This window comes from Aspergillus melleus (assembly GCF_016097325.1).
Source record: "Aspergillus melleus strain CBS 546.65 chromosome Unknown contig3, whole genome shotgun sequence".
Classification (NCBI taxonomy): Eukaryota; Fungi; Ascomycota; class Eurotiomycetes; order Eurotiales; family Aspergillaceae; genus Aspergillus; species Aspergillus melleus.
Window position 1 is genome coordinate 1782914 of NW_025763372.1, and position 13317 is coordinate 1796230.

Consider the following 13317-nt stretch of genomic DNA (forward strand, 5'->3'; position numbering starts at 1 on the left):
TATACAAGTTGCATCCCAGAACCAGTCTCCCTCCACTCAAGCCTTCTCAGAGACATGAACCACAATCTTTCCCCTAGTCCTGCCCAGACGAAGCTTCTCAAACGCCTGCACCGCATCCCCGAACTCAAAGGTGCTGTCCACCACCACCTTCACCTTCCCTTGCTGCACCCATTCACCAATCTGCGCCAGCTCATCCGGTCGCATACGGCACAAAAGGATAACGTATTTTCTCTTGCCTCCACCCAAGAAACTCGGCCACGCCACGCGATTCACAAAGATGAGCATCGACGACGCCCCAACCTGGACAAAGGCCTTTCCGGGCAACAAGAAGGCGTCGCATTCGCGATACAGCGCCTCGGGCGTACCGATATGATCCACAACGTGAGCAAACACCTGACCCTTCGCCTTCAGCACAGCCAGGACATCCTCAGTCGTGTAGTCGATGACCTCGTCGGCGCCCAACTCCCGACAGAAGTCGGCGTTGCGACCTGAGCACGTCACTGTCACGTGGCAGCCCAGCAGCTTCGCGAACTGGATGGCGAAGATGCCGCAGCCGCCCGATCCGCCGTTGATGAAGACCTTGTCGCCGTTCGTCACGTACGGTACGACCGCCTGGTAGGCCGTCAGGCCCGCGACGCCCAGCGTGGCCGCGTGGTCGGGGTCCACGCCGTCCGGCAGCGCAGCGACGTTGTGCTCGCCCACGGCCATGTACTCGGCCAGCGAGCCAAAGGGGACGGGTTTCGCCGTGGTACCGTAGACTAGTTGGCCTGGTGAGACTTTCGTCACGGCAGGGCCCGTGACGACGACGCGGCCGCAGAAGTCCATGCCTGGCGAGGCGGGCGTCGAGAAGATGACCTTGGACACGAGGCCCATTTCGGGGACCTTGAAATCCGCCGGGTTGATGGAAGCGGAGAGCACCTGGATGAGGAGCTGGTCCGGTCGCAGACTGGGAGGCGCGCGGGCTGCGGTCTCCAGCGTCAGTTTCTTCTCGAAGTCGACGCCGGCGCTGTGGTACATCCAGGCCTTCATGGTGGAGGGGATGGGGTGGGTTGAGTCGGTCATTGTGGAATATTTTGGCAGCACTGAGTGCTCAGTATTGTGTTTGGACTCTGGGCTTCAGAGCAAGTGGATTGTTGCGAGGTCTGGAATTTAGATGTTTATTCGATTTGATTTTATTCAAAGTGGGGCGGACGGATTTGACATGCGATGACATCATTGCAAGGGAGATCAAAGTATGCTTTGGGGAAGTATAAACAGTGAATAGATGGACACGGTCAGGCGTATAGACCACGGACTATGAAATACAGACTAGACGAAGGATCCAGTGGAGAGTCTCCACATGGGTCTGCTCAACGCTCGATAAAGACCCGATGACCCCCAATGGCCTTCCGAGGTCCAAGTATATAAGCCCGTATCTTTCTCTTTGTCTTATCTTCTCATCTTCCCCTCTTTACTCTATCTTACAACGCCCAAACAAACCCACACGCCTCGCCATGCCGTCCAGAGCAGAATCTATGACCCGGATCTTCCCAGGCACCTCGTCGCCTCTTATATGCAATGCCCCCATGGCCGGAGCCACGAATGCTGCCTTAGCGGTGGCCGTAACTCAGGCCGGAGGTCTCGGTACGACATGACACGTTTCCCCCATTTCCATGGACTTGATATCCAACTAACGAGGGAAACCAGGCTTCATCAGCGGAGGAGCCAATTTCACTAAGGACTCCGAGGACGTCAAGCAGTTCCGCGCCCAGCTTGATCTCATCCGAGAACAGTTCCTCGCGAAGACTCCGCTACCCGTCGGGATTGGAGCCCTCACCATGAAGGCCGATTCCTGGACCGACGACTTTATCTCCCTCGTCGCTGAATACCAGCCTGCTGCGGTCTGGCTCTTCGGCAACGAGCGTCGAGACCAGCACCAGAGGCTGATTTCGGGGCTAAAAGCCGTCGGACGGGGATGGGATCTCCAGGTGATCGCTCAGGTTGGTAATGTTTCTATTGCGCGCGAGGCCGTGCATGACGGGATCGATATTCTGGCGGTCCAGGGCACAGATGCAGGGGGGCATCAGTTTCGACAGGGCGCGGGTCTGATGACGGTTTTGCCGGAGGTTTGCGATATGTTGGCCGCGGAGTTTCCAGGCAGACGGGTGCCGGTTCTTGCTGCGGGGGGCATTATGGATGGGAGAGGAGCAGCGGCTGCGTTGGCTTTGGGTAAGTTCATGTTATGGGGTGGAGTGAGCGACATCACTGTGGTATGGGCACTGATGTTGTGTAGGAGCGGATGGGGTTGTGATGGGGACACGGGTGAGTGTTATTCCCCCAGAGCTCTTCGTTTCAGACATGACGCATGTTTTGCTGATATGATACTAGTTTTTGGGCACGAAGGAATGTCCGTGGTCGGACGAGATCAAGGCTCGTCTCCTGGCTGCGGACAACGGTGCATCGGCAACGGCCAAGTGAGTTATATATATCTCTTCCGGGAAAAACAAGGAAAAGCACCTATTAATCCAGACACTCGACTAACGACCAAGATCACCCCTTCATGACGTCGTCACCGGCATGAAGAGCTTCTGGCCCGGTCAGTATGACGGTCGAGCTCTGACCACCGATTCCTTCGAGCAAGCACTGGCCGGCGCAGATGAAGAGGAAGTCATCGCGCGGTATAAGGAGACTCTATCAGGGACGGATGGCCATCTGCATAAGGTGATCTGGGCGTGAGTACCTCCGCATGTTCTATATCCTCGATCTGTAATGCTGACCGGATGATCGAGTGGTGCTGGTGTTGGACAAATGACTTCGGTAGTGTCAACGGAGACGCTCGTCACGGACACGCGGGCGCAGTGTAACGACTGCCTGCAGCGGCTGGACCGGTCTATGAGGGCAAATTAGCGCCCGCTAATATCAAGAAAGGCCGGCTGGCCCAATGGCAAGGCGCTTGACTACGAATCAAGAGATTGCAGGTTCGACCCCTGCGTCGGTCAATCTTTTTGTTTTTTCTTCCCCACTCCTTCTTCGGCACGCATCTGCATATTCTATAGTTAATCTTTGAAAGAGGGAAAACAGACCGAGTATCTTTATATTTTTTTGAAAAATTTTTTTTTTTTTGAAAAGGGCGAGGATGTAATGACGTACACATGTTTGGTAACTGAGGCCTGGTGCTCGTATCGCCAAACTGCTACCGATTGCAAAAGAAAGCCATTGATCGACATGAGCTTGGCCGACGTGGCTCCCAGTATCCGAGGACCATGTGTAACTCCGTCGGATCGAGGGGTGCACCGGGCCCATCTTTAGCGGTGTCGCCCCTGGGACGGTGGACCGACTGTTAGTGTTAGCGATCGCAGGTCCAGCACTGCATGACGTCATGGCGCCGTTCCCCCCCCAAAACACTCGCCCGTCGAAAGTCTCGAAGTCTTCGCTGTCACCGCAATGACCCCCTGTCGTGTCTAACGCAATCATCCTTTGTGCCTCCAAGTATCCTCGTGTCTCCCGTGTTTGTTACCTGTTCCTCTCCTCTCCCCCTCCACCCCGGTCCCAGCTTCTCTCCCCCTTTTCTTCCTCTACATTCTATATTAGCAAGGGATGGGTCGCTGTAGTGCTAGCTTATAGCGACTCTTCATCCTTTCTTCTTGCATCCCGACATGCCTCTCAATACGGTGGCATTGAGCTTTGCTCTCACTCCTGCAGTTCTCTCGACTTTTGTCTCTCATGTGAGTGTTATACATGCGACTACAATTGCCCCAACCCAACTCGACTAACAAGAGACCTCCTAGTACATACATCGGAAATCGCTGCATAATAAACCAAACGTCCATGTCTCCTATGATGAAGGACTCCGTATTTTTCGCGAATTTCTCGCCTACGCCTCCAAGCACACCGTCGAGGACATCCAGGCCTTCACCACCCAATGGGTACCTAGTCCGCACTGGGTGAGGACGGAGACGGTCACTATCCCCAATAAATACCTGACGGCCGCCGCGACGGCCCTCATTGAACAATTAGGTCCTCATGGCATCAAACGGGTCGGCGGAAAAGAGTGGTGGCAATGGCGTGGCCCTGCCGAGGATCTCAAGGGCGAATGGATCGAAATGCGAACCGACCATAACGAGAGGAAGCGGGCCAACGGGGATCATCCCAGCCAGAAGCGCATCATGCTGTACATCCATGGCGGTGCGTACTACTTTGGCAGTGTGGATACGCATCGGTACCAGATGCAGCGTCATGCGAGGAAGCTCAAGGGGCGGGTGTTTGCACGGTAGGATCCTGTACGGGTTGTTTGTGGTCGTTATGCTAACTCGATGCAGTGAGTTACGGTATTCACAGATAGGGTTCGATTGATATTTAGGACTAACTTGATTTTCATCCCAGCGCAATATCGTCTGGCGCCACAGTATCCTTTTCCGTGTGCGCTGCAGGACTCGTTGTCGGCATACCTGTTTCTCTTGAATCAATATAAACCCAACGAGATTCTCTTTGCCGGTGATTCTGCCGGCGGAGCCATGGTGCTTTCGTAAGTTGGAGGCTCGCGCAAATGCTTCTTTCTGTCTCTTGTACTGACCACTACCCAAGCATGCTGGTCACCGTTCGTGATCAGGGGCTTCCTCTTCCTGCAGGTGCCATCTTAATTTCCCCTTGGGTGGACCTGACGCACTCCTTTCCCAGCATTGTCAAAGATAATCCCGGTGACTATATCCCCCCTTACGGCTTCCGGCATAAGCCGTCGGCGGCATGGCCGCCGCCCACCGCAGACGAGGTCCTTTCGATCAAAGAGGCGGTTGGCAAGAAACGGGCCTCGCAGATCAAAGTTCCGGATTCCAATACACCCTCACATGGTCGGGCGGATGAAGCCGTAGCCAAGGGCTACTCGGTTGAGGATAGCAACCCACCTTTGACAGACGCTCCTGCGGACCAGAGACCGGATGCAAAATATGAAGAACTCTACAACGTCAAGGTTCCCATGGACGGTAAGACGGTTGAAGTCAAGGATCAGATCCATATGTATACGACCAATCAGATGCTGTCGCATCCATTGGTATCACCTGTCTTACAGTCCTCGCTTGGAGGTCTTCCGCCCCTTCAGATTATGACCGGGGGAGGCGAGATGCTCCGTGACGAACAAATCTATCTCGCGCACAAAGCTGCGAATCCGCCGGCCTATCCACCGGCAGATGCCTATTTAGACGAACACGATCCGAACCGCGAAACTCTGCACAAATACCCTGGGACTTACGTTCAGCTTCAAGTCTGGGATGACCTTTGTCATGTTGCACCGACCCTCAGCTTCACTCGTCCGGCCAAATACATGTACAGATCAATCGCCCAATTTGGGGCGTGGGCGCTTGCCTGTGCACAGGAGTCTCGCATTGATATCCTTGATGACAACGTCGTCTCCCCCATATCTTCTAGCGACACGGACACCCCGGAAACATCTGCGGACACAGCACCGGAGAAGCTAATCTCTGATGCTGCCGGTTCCTCCATCGGCATGGCTGGCGATCCCCTGCCCCCGTTCAAAGATAGAATGGTGCGGCAAAGAGTGGACAAACGAGGCCGTATTTACCCCCTGCCTCCGCCATCTTCATACTCCATCCTCCAACTCCCTAGCGCGCACGTGGGATCCTTCAATCCGGAGCTCGTCAAGAAGTGGCTCGCGGGTAAAGAAGAATGGGACGTTAAGTTTGCCAAGGAGAAGCTGCGAGTGCAGCAGCAGCGACTGAATGAACTGGCCTATGGCTTTGAAGATTACGAGAACGAATGTCCACCCCCGTGCTCCCTGGCTGCGCGGAAAGAGGCTCCTGGTGTATTGCCTTCGCGCAATGGCCGCAAGAGCTACCCGATGACACTATGGAGCCACTGGGCGAGCAAGCACGACGAGAAGACTATCGAGAGGGAACGACAAAAGGACAGCGAGGCCCGTCGGACCAGCGTGGAGGCAGGAAAGGCCGGCGCATCGCTCAAGAAGCCGGCGAATCGCGAAAACGGTGATGTGCCCACAGTTGGGCAACCGCAGCCCCCTGTCCTCGATCTAGGACAATCTAAACCACCTGCTCTTGACGTCGAAAAGGCGAACGGGGACGCCTCGTCCGGGGAAAGGAACAGCCCCGACACGACCACCAGCACAGGCACGCAAACACGCCTGCACCTTCTCGACAAGACCACCAGTCCTCTCATTGTTCTACCCGCCTACGAGTCAAAACGGTTCGGAGAAGAGGCAGCCAGCACGCAGTCCCTCTTCCACGCCCCGGGGATCATCGGCCCGACTTCAGACCCCTACGCCCCGCGACACCGACAGCGACCTTCGTCCCATGCTGGATCGGGCACGATCCGCAGCGGCATGACCTCCGATGTGGCTGACGATGTCAGCACCCTCGGAGATAAGTCCTTGGCCGTCACCAACGGCGGTGTCGATGCCGCCAGCACCCGGGCGGTCCTCAACGCCGCGGGTGTCGTGAACACCATGAACGATGCAGACTCAAAATCTCGCTCCGTGGAGGCTCTTTCCATGTCTCATGGCTCGGCAGGTCTGGCGAGTACGTCTTCCTTGGGTGGGAAGAGCGAGGTGGTTGAGAACGGGGTGGACTCTTCTCGTCCCGGCATGCCAGAACGCGATGTCTTTAGGACCGCTGATGAGTACATACCGAGTCATTGATTCGTATATTTGATAGATATTGGTACATTCGCTGATCTCTCTCTCTTTTTTTGTTGTACGGTCGTTGGGCACATCTTATACCTACTTAGTTGACATGTCGGCTTTTCATATGTTTTTGGTTACCTTGATACTCCGACGGATCTTGTTTGTCTCTTATTGTCTCTACTATCTTTACCTACATACACAATGGATACCCATACATGACATCTCATCTGCGGGAAGTGTACATCTTACTAGGCATCGGAGTATTGGAGCCGAGAGTCGTTCTAAACATCAATCCTATAGTACAACTAACGATCTATCTATCGTTGGGTATAAATATCACATCCATATCAAACATCACCCTTATCTGTCTACCATTCCACCCCCACCTTCCTAGCCACCTTCTCAGCAACATCCAAAAACGCCTCTCTCCTCGCACTCCGATCCGCCGACTCCTCCGCCACCACCGTCGGCATACCCCGATCCGCATCCTCGCAGACACGCGCATCAAGCGGGATATCGCCTAGGAAATCGACCCCGAGCCTCTTACACTCCGCCACGACGCCCCAATCTTCAGAGCCATGATGGTGATGATGATGCTGACTCTCCCCATGAGAAAAGATCCTCGTCTGATGCCCACACTGCGGACACGCAAAGAAAGCCATGTTCCGCACCATGCCGAGCACGGGGACCTCCATGCGCTGAAACATGCCGAATCCGCGGACGGCGTCCCGCAGCGCGATGTCCTGCGGCGTGGACACGATCACCGCCCCGTCGAGGATGATCTCCTGGCCGATGGTGAGTTGCACGTCGCCGGTGCCTGGGGGCAGGTCGAGGAAGAGAACGTCCAGGGGACCCCAGGAGACGGAGTGGAGGAGCTGGTGCATCGCTTTCGTGACCATGAGGCCGCGCCAGGAGATCGGGGTCGTGTCCATTGGGAGGGGGGTGTTGGGGTCTGAGGAGGTGGTGGATGCTGCGGCTTGGGGGAGGAGGTAGCCCATGGACATGGATTTTAGGCCGTAGTTGGTTAGAGGAACTAGGCAGTTCTCTTTTGAGTTCCGAATGGTTAGTTTGTCTGAGTAAGGACGGGGGATATAGAGGGGGGAGGGAGGGTTGATGGCATACTATCGTCAAGACGAGGTTCGCCGGAGAGATTGAGGAGAGTTGGAATAGAGGGACCGAAGATATCGGTGTCAAGAATTCCGGTGCGAATGCCTCGACGCGCGAAGGCCAAAGCGAGGTTGACTAGATCGCAGACACACGTCAGCTCCTGCTTTCTTTTCCTGAGCGGATATGGTATGCCGCTGTAGCATTGCCCGTCGGGAAGGCAAAGTGCTGGAACTTGTATAGATGGATAATCGACCCACTCACCAGCAATTGTCGACTTTCCGACACCTCCTTTAGCCGACGACACCGCAATGACCTTCTTCACATCGCGAATCTTGCGCTTCTCAGGGAGCCCGCGACGACGGGGGAATGGAGGCGGAGTGCCGGAGCGAGGCAGGCCCTAAGCGGAAATGAATGATTAGTAGATAAACCAACGAGGGGCTCCCAGACTGGACCACGAAGGAAAACGCACCAATGGGTTATCATGTTGCAAGACCCGGGCGGTCGAAAACAACCTCCGTCCGAGCATGGTCAATGCAAGCCAAATGCTGTATAGTTTTGGAATGAATTACGAAATGATGCAGCAGAAACCCGCGGAGGAAATATTGCCGGGAATAAATCCCCACCGCCGGACGAACTCCCCTCTTTCGCTACCCGCTAGCCTAACCTGGAAAGTAACTCCCTCACCGCCTCGTGACTTTCCAGCGGCAGAAAAAAAAGATCGAAGAGAAAAAAAAAAGAAGTCTCGGAATTTCTTTGGGTTGATCGCAAGATTACCAGAAGAGAACAAGCAGGCGCAGATTCAACATGGCGCGAAGATCGCTGGCAGAGCAGTATGCTGAATTGGATGATCCTACTCCTAAAGGTTCGAAACATTATTCTACGCTGAGTGTTATTGTTATTTCGCATCCTAACTAATTTGCTTTCGCAAACAGATTTCGACCCCGAGGATTTGGAGCGCGCCGGTCCGGACAGCGACGATGATGAGAGCGGTCGAGATGTCGATGAGAATGCCGGTAGAGAGCATTATCAAGCTGTAGGGTGAGTTTGCTTTCATCAATTCCAATTCATTCAGGTTTTGTTTTGTTTCGTCGCGGCCCTGCTAACGTCCAGCAGCAAAGCGAAGCTTCGGAAACAGGACCCAATCACCCTGGGAAAGCAGTATGCCGGCTCCAAGGTCAGCAGAGACGCCCTCGAGGCTGAGAGCGATGACGATCCGTTCAAAGCGCGTTCCGGGGACGAGGAGAGCGACAGTGATGATGACGATGAGGAAGAGGGTCTCGAGCTGGGGAGCGACGAAGATGACGACGAGGGCTCTGAGGAAAGTGAAGAGGAGGCACCTAAGAAGTCCAATATCTCTGGGAAGAAGGGAAAGCGGGATGTGGATCTCGACATGGAAACCGATGGGTCGGACGAACTTGAAGGGAGCGAGGAAGGCTCTGATGAGGACGAGCTGCCCTCTGATATGGACGATGACGACGACGATGAGGACGACGACGAGGAGGAGGACGATGAGGATGAAGACGAATCCGAGGACGAGGAACAATCCAAACCCTCCAAACGTCGCGTCAAATTCAACGAGTCCGCCAAATCCGATGACCGGGACGAGCTGCGCCGACTGATGGCCACCGACCAGAAGAGCATCGCGGCCACCATCTCGCAAGCCGCCAAGTCCGACGCGATCAAGGGCAAAGCCGTCAAGCAACAGCGCGCCACCTTCGACGCCCTTCTCAACACCCGCATCAAGCTCCAGAAGGGCCTGACGGTCATCAACCAGCTCTCGCTCGCCGACCAGGACACGGAGAGCGCCGACGGCGAAGCCATCAAATCCGCCGAATCGGCCGCCCTGGCCCTCTGGTCCACCCTGGAAGACCTGCGCCTGGCCCTAGCCGACGCGCACTCCCCGGACGAGTCCAAGAAGCGAAAGAGACCCTCGGCCGCCTCGCCGAGCACGTCCTCGGCCTCGCTATGGAAGCGCATGACCGACCTGGAATCCGACTCGAACACCCACCGCCGCGCCATCCTGGACAAATGGTCCTCCAAGGTGCGCGGCTCCAACGCCGCGGCGGCGCCGAACGCTCGCGGAAAGCTTCTGGGCGCCGCGACCGGCAGCCAGCAGACCATCACCGCCGTTTTGGACGCCCAGGTTGCGTCCGAGACCGGCGACCGCGCTGCGAAGCGTGCGCGCGCCTCGAATGGTGCCAGCGAGGACCGCGAGCCTGTCTACGACGACACCATCTTCTACCAATCGCTGCTGCGGGATCTCGTCGAACAGCGCATGTCCTCGTCCGATGCCATCACCAACGGCATCGATACCTTGCATATCCAGCTGCCGTCTCGTCTTTCCTCGATTCACCCGGTCACCGGCATGCGCAAGGATAAGGTCAAGAGGGACATTGACACTCGTGCGTCCAAGGGCCGGAAGATGAAGTTCGACGTTCACGAGAAATTGCAGAACTTCATGGCCCCCGAGGACCGCGGTTCGTGGACAACCCACGCCCGAGAGGAGTTCTTTGCGTCGCTGCTTGGAAAGACTGCCAGTGGTCTACTAGGAGAAGACGATGAGGAGGATGCGAGTGGCGCTGAGAGTGATGAGGATCGGGAAGAAGGCGGATTGAGGCTCTTCCGGAGCTAGATCTACGCCTAAAAAAAAATTATGTAGAAATTTCATTTCGCTATATTCAGAAGCAAATTCTTTAGCAGCTTTCAAAAATCGCATTTGCATTTATCTTATCGTCGTGGCCGAAATCATAGCCGCAAGTAGGCCGCCAGTTTTTCTTCCTTTGTTCAATCGTAACACGTCAATATCGTCAATCATAAGTCGTCAAGTGTATGTTTATCATAGGCGTCGTTTTAGAATCGTTGTGTGTAAAGCGGATGGCAGCACGGAGTACCCAAAACCAAAACGTTTATCCATAGGTATGGGTAGATTAGCGAATCTTCCTCTGTAATGGACGAAACACCATAAGTAAGCGGCCTTCATCCTCCAGCGAGAGTAACATCGGCTTTCAGGACCAACCATATAGCCAGAGAAGGCAAGTTGAAAAATTCTTCACGAATACCAACCAGACACGCATCAATAGCGGTCGCCTCGGTGCGCCGGTCGTTGTGATCGTTTCGCCTTTGCAGGCGAGTACTGCGGCAATGCGGTTCCTTGACAAGGGCTTTCCCATGCGAAGTCCGTCCGTCTCGACAGACCTAACATTCGCTCACGTACAGCACGCTCCAACCTCAATTTCCGCTCTACCTCCTCCTGGGGCGAGAGGAAGTGAGGTAGCCCGTTCCAATCAACTATAACTGCGCCGCTCACATCGTTGTAGCCCGGGAGAGCACTGTTTCTGATCGAGGTGGGTTCGCTCCGATTCATTGCGTCTTGGTTCTGAAATTGGACTGACGAAGGTGATGGCGATAGTGAAGATGGCAAAGATGGTGAAGATGATTCGGCCCGGTTATAGGCAAACACGGCTGGTGTATACTGATGCCCTACGGGTAAATTGATGTCTTTCCAAAAGTGAGCTGGTTCCTGTGCAGAAGAGCTCGAGGCAGGTTCGATCTGTGCTTGGAGAGTTCTCTGTGCTTCCTTGCGGGTGAATGAATAGTGCGGACGTTTATGATCGACGGTAACCGATCCTGGACCTCCCGTATAAGTACTTATTGGTTCGTTGTCGACATGGGTGCTGTGAGGTGCAGGTGACGAGAATCGAGATTTGCATAGCCGCATAAACGGCATTGTGGCAGGTCGTAAAAGGGGGTATCCACTTCCGGAACTAGAAAGACACAAGCAGCCACTTCCAGGATTTGACGTTAAAATTAGACTAGAGAGGTAGGTGGGTGAAAGGATCCAGATGGAAAAAGGCTCTCCCTGTCCCGATGTGATGACCTGTCAACGCTGCCTTATCGCCAAGATGACTGACGGTCTGCTGAATCCCAATCAAGGCCGGCCGGAACGTAGCTTAGACGGGGTCAAGAGAGGTCAAATCCGAGCGATAAGGGCGTCACGAGGCGTTTCAAGCATAAAGCTTGACATCTCCGGTGGGTACACGTGGATAGGCCGCAATTGTCGGTCGTGGAATGTCAGGCAAGGACTTGCTGCCCAGGCGTACAAGGAAATTTCCGACTTCGTGTTCGGATCAGGGCACGGGAAATGCAAGTTTGACTACAAAGGAAATCATGAACGAGTCAAATGATCGGGATAGGATTGAGCCATGCAGTGTGCAGAAACTGTGGAGCATTGTGATAGGTCAAGGCATAAACCCTAGGCGCCAGGAGCACTCAGTATATGCAGCATATCATGTCACCGAGCCCATCTAGATTGATCTTCCGTCATCGGTTGCATCTCTTCACCGCTTGTGTGTGGTCGGGAGGTGGCCACCAAGCAATTCACTTCTAGAGCCTGGAGCTAGTTGTGTGAATGAATTTGCTTTCTCACTAATGCAATAAAGCAATCAAAGACCAGTTGATTGTCGGGAAGAGAGTATGGCTCTAGTCTGTAGGGGTCCCAAGCACAGTAAGCCAAGCCTTAATCGCACCGAGTTGCTCTTGCCAGTTGTAACGGAGTCGCAGGGATTTTAGGGAGGTTGCCTACAATGCGCAAGGACCCAGGCGCAAGGGCCGAATCATGACAACAAATAGCGTGTTGAATACTGTCGTGATGGCCGATATCCGGATATTAACTATAGATATCGTCCAGTCTGTTTCGCTGTCCTGAGTTGACTTATCAACTTCACAACAATAAGCGGGGTCTCAGATAGAGCCCATAGGGTGAGAATTGCTGGTAAAAAGCATATGAGAGAGTATGCGTGCAGCACGCATTGATTGGTGCCACTAGTTCAGCCAAGGCTTGCTAGAAGTCTTCTTGAGTTCTGGACTACTCGTCCGAGCATTCTTCATACCATTGCTCTCTCAATGACTGAATCGATGGGGCTACATCCCAGCCAGTTCTCTTCTCCAGGTCATTCAACAGGTCTTCTGCAGCTGCTTGATCTAGCTTATGGCGAAGAACCCAGCCCCCTGTGTATACATAGTCAGCACGGCTGCACTCGGACTTGGTAAACGCTCAAATCGACCAGATATTTTGGCAAGAACTCGAAATCCTAGGAGCAAGTACAAGTACTCACAAGCAACTAAACTATGGCGTGCAGTGAAAAGGGTGTTTTCGGCTTTTATATTGGACTTGGCCAGACCTAGCACGGTGAGAAGATGGTTCCGAACAGTTTTCTGGAATTCTTGATTTCAACAGGCTGTTATTAGTGTGCCACGTCGGATTAGAAAATCATACCTCGATATAGCGAGAGTTTTTGAAGACCTCATAGGCAGGGGGTTGGGTTGGGCAGCACGAGAAGGCCAGTATAATCTTTGCGATGTGATAGTATTGAACGCCGATCACTACGGCTTATTAGTAGACCGTCGCCAAATTCTCGGTTATAAAACCAACCATGAACTGGTAGCAACATCCAGATGCCCGGGAATCTGTCTGGAGTTTCTCTGCTGCGCGGAGTAAAATGAGTGGGCTCGAATGTGCGCGGTTTAGCGGTATACCAATGCTCAATCTCTTCCCTTGCGCACTGCAGCATAGTAAGATGTGC

At 54.2% G+C, this 13317-nt stretch overlaps 7 protein-coding genes and 1 non-coding gene across 8 annotated transcripts; 4 read left to right on the forward strand and 4 right to left on the reverse strand.

Annotated features, from left to right (window-relative positions):
* Positions 1–36: 36 nt before the first annotated feature.
* Positions 37–1062, reverse strand: LDX57_005646 (NAD(P)-dependent alcohol dehydrogenase; the record flags this gene model as incomplete). Its single annotated transcript, XM_046087333.1, has 1 exon — positions 37–1062. The coding sequence occupies one exon, from the start codon at positions 1060–1062 to the stop codon at positions 37–39; it is 1026 nt and encodes a 341-aa protein (XP_045943300.1).
* Positions 1063–1493: 431 nt separating this feature from the next.
* On the forward strand, positions 1494–2886 carry LDX57_005647 (nitronate monooxygenase; the record flags this gene model as incomplete). Its single annotated transcript, XM_046087334.1, has 6 exons — positions 1494–1623; positions 1687–2208; positions 2273–2301; positions 2368–2453; positions 2529–2711; positions 2769–2886. The coding sequence occupies 6 exons, from the start codon at positions 1494–1496 to the stop codon at positions 2884–2886; spliced, it is 1068 nt and encodes a 355-aa protein (XP_045943301.1).
* A 20-nt stretch (positions 2887–2906) lies between these two features.
* On the forward strand, positions 2907–2978 carry LDX57_005648. Its single transcript has one exon. It is a non-coding gene; the product is annotated as a tRNA-Arg (tRNA).
* A 657-nt stretch (positions 2979–3635) lies between these two features.
* On the forward strand, positions 3636–6643 carry LDX57_005649 (lipase/esterase family protein; the record flags this gene model as incomplete). The annotated part of the gene is made up of 5 exons (XM_046087335.1): positions 3636–3704; positions 3768–4249; positions 4303–4307; positions 4363–4504; positions 4564–6643. 5 exons carry the CDS (start codon positions 3636–3638, stop codon positions 6641–6643), a joined length of 2778 nt encoding a protein of 925 aa, XP_045943302.1.
* A 353-nt stretch (positions 6644–6996) lies between these two features.
* Positions 6997–8261, reverse strand: LDX57_005650 (Mrp/NBP35 family ATP-binding protein; the record flags this gene model as incomplete). The annotated part of the gene is made up of 4 exons (XM_046087336.1): positions 6997–7673; positions 7751–7870; positions 7997–8132; positions 8205–8261. The coding sequence occupies 4 exons, from the start codon at positions 8259–8261 to the stop codon at positions 6997–6999; spliced, it is 990 nt and encodes a 329-aa protein (XP_045943303.1).
* A 278-nt stretch (positions 8262–8539) lies between these two features.
* On the forward strand, positions 8540–10367 carry BFR2 (AATF family protein; the record flags this gene model as incomplete). Its single annotated transcript, XM_046087337.1, has 3 exons — positions 8540–8597; positions 8668–8773; positions 8849–10367. 3 exons carry the CDS (start codon positions 8540–8542, stop codon positions 10365–10367), a joined length of 1683 nt encoding a protein of 560 aa, XP_045943304.1.
* Positions 10368–10808: 441 nt separating this feature from the next.
* LDX57_005652 (uncharacterized protein) lies at positions 10809–11099 on the reverse strand (the record flags this gene model as incomplete). The annotated part of the gene is made up of 1 exon (XM_046087338.1): positions 10809–11099. One exon carries the CDS (start codon positions 11097–11099, stop codon positions 10809–10811), a length of 291 nt encoding a protein of 96 aa, XP_045943305.1.
* Positions 11100–12599: 1500 nt separating this feature from the next.
* LDX57_005653 (uncharacterized protein) lies at positions 12600–13305 on the reverse strand (the record flags this gene model as incomplete). Its single annotated transcript, XM_046087339.1, has 4 exons — positions 12600–12742; positions 12850–12949; positions 13011–13117; positions 13167–13305. The coding sequence occupies 4 exons, from the start codon at positions 13303–13305 to the stop codon at positions 12600–12602; spliced, it is 489 nt and encodes a 162-aa protein (XP_045943306.1).
* Positions 13306–13317: the final 12 nt, after the last annotated feature.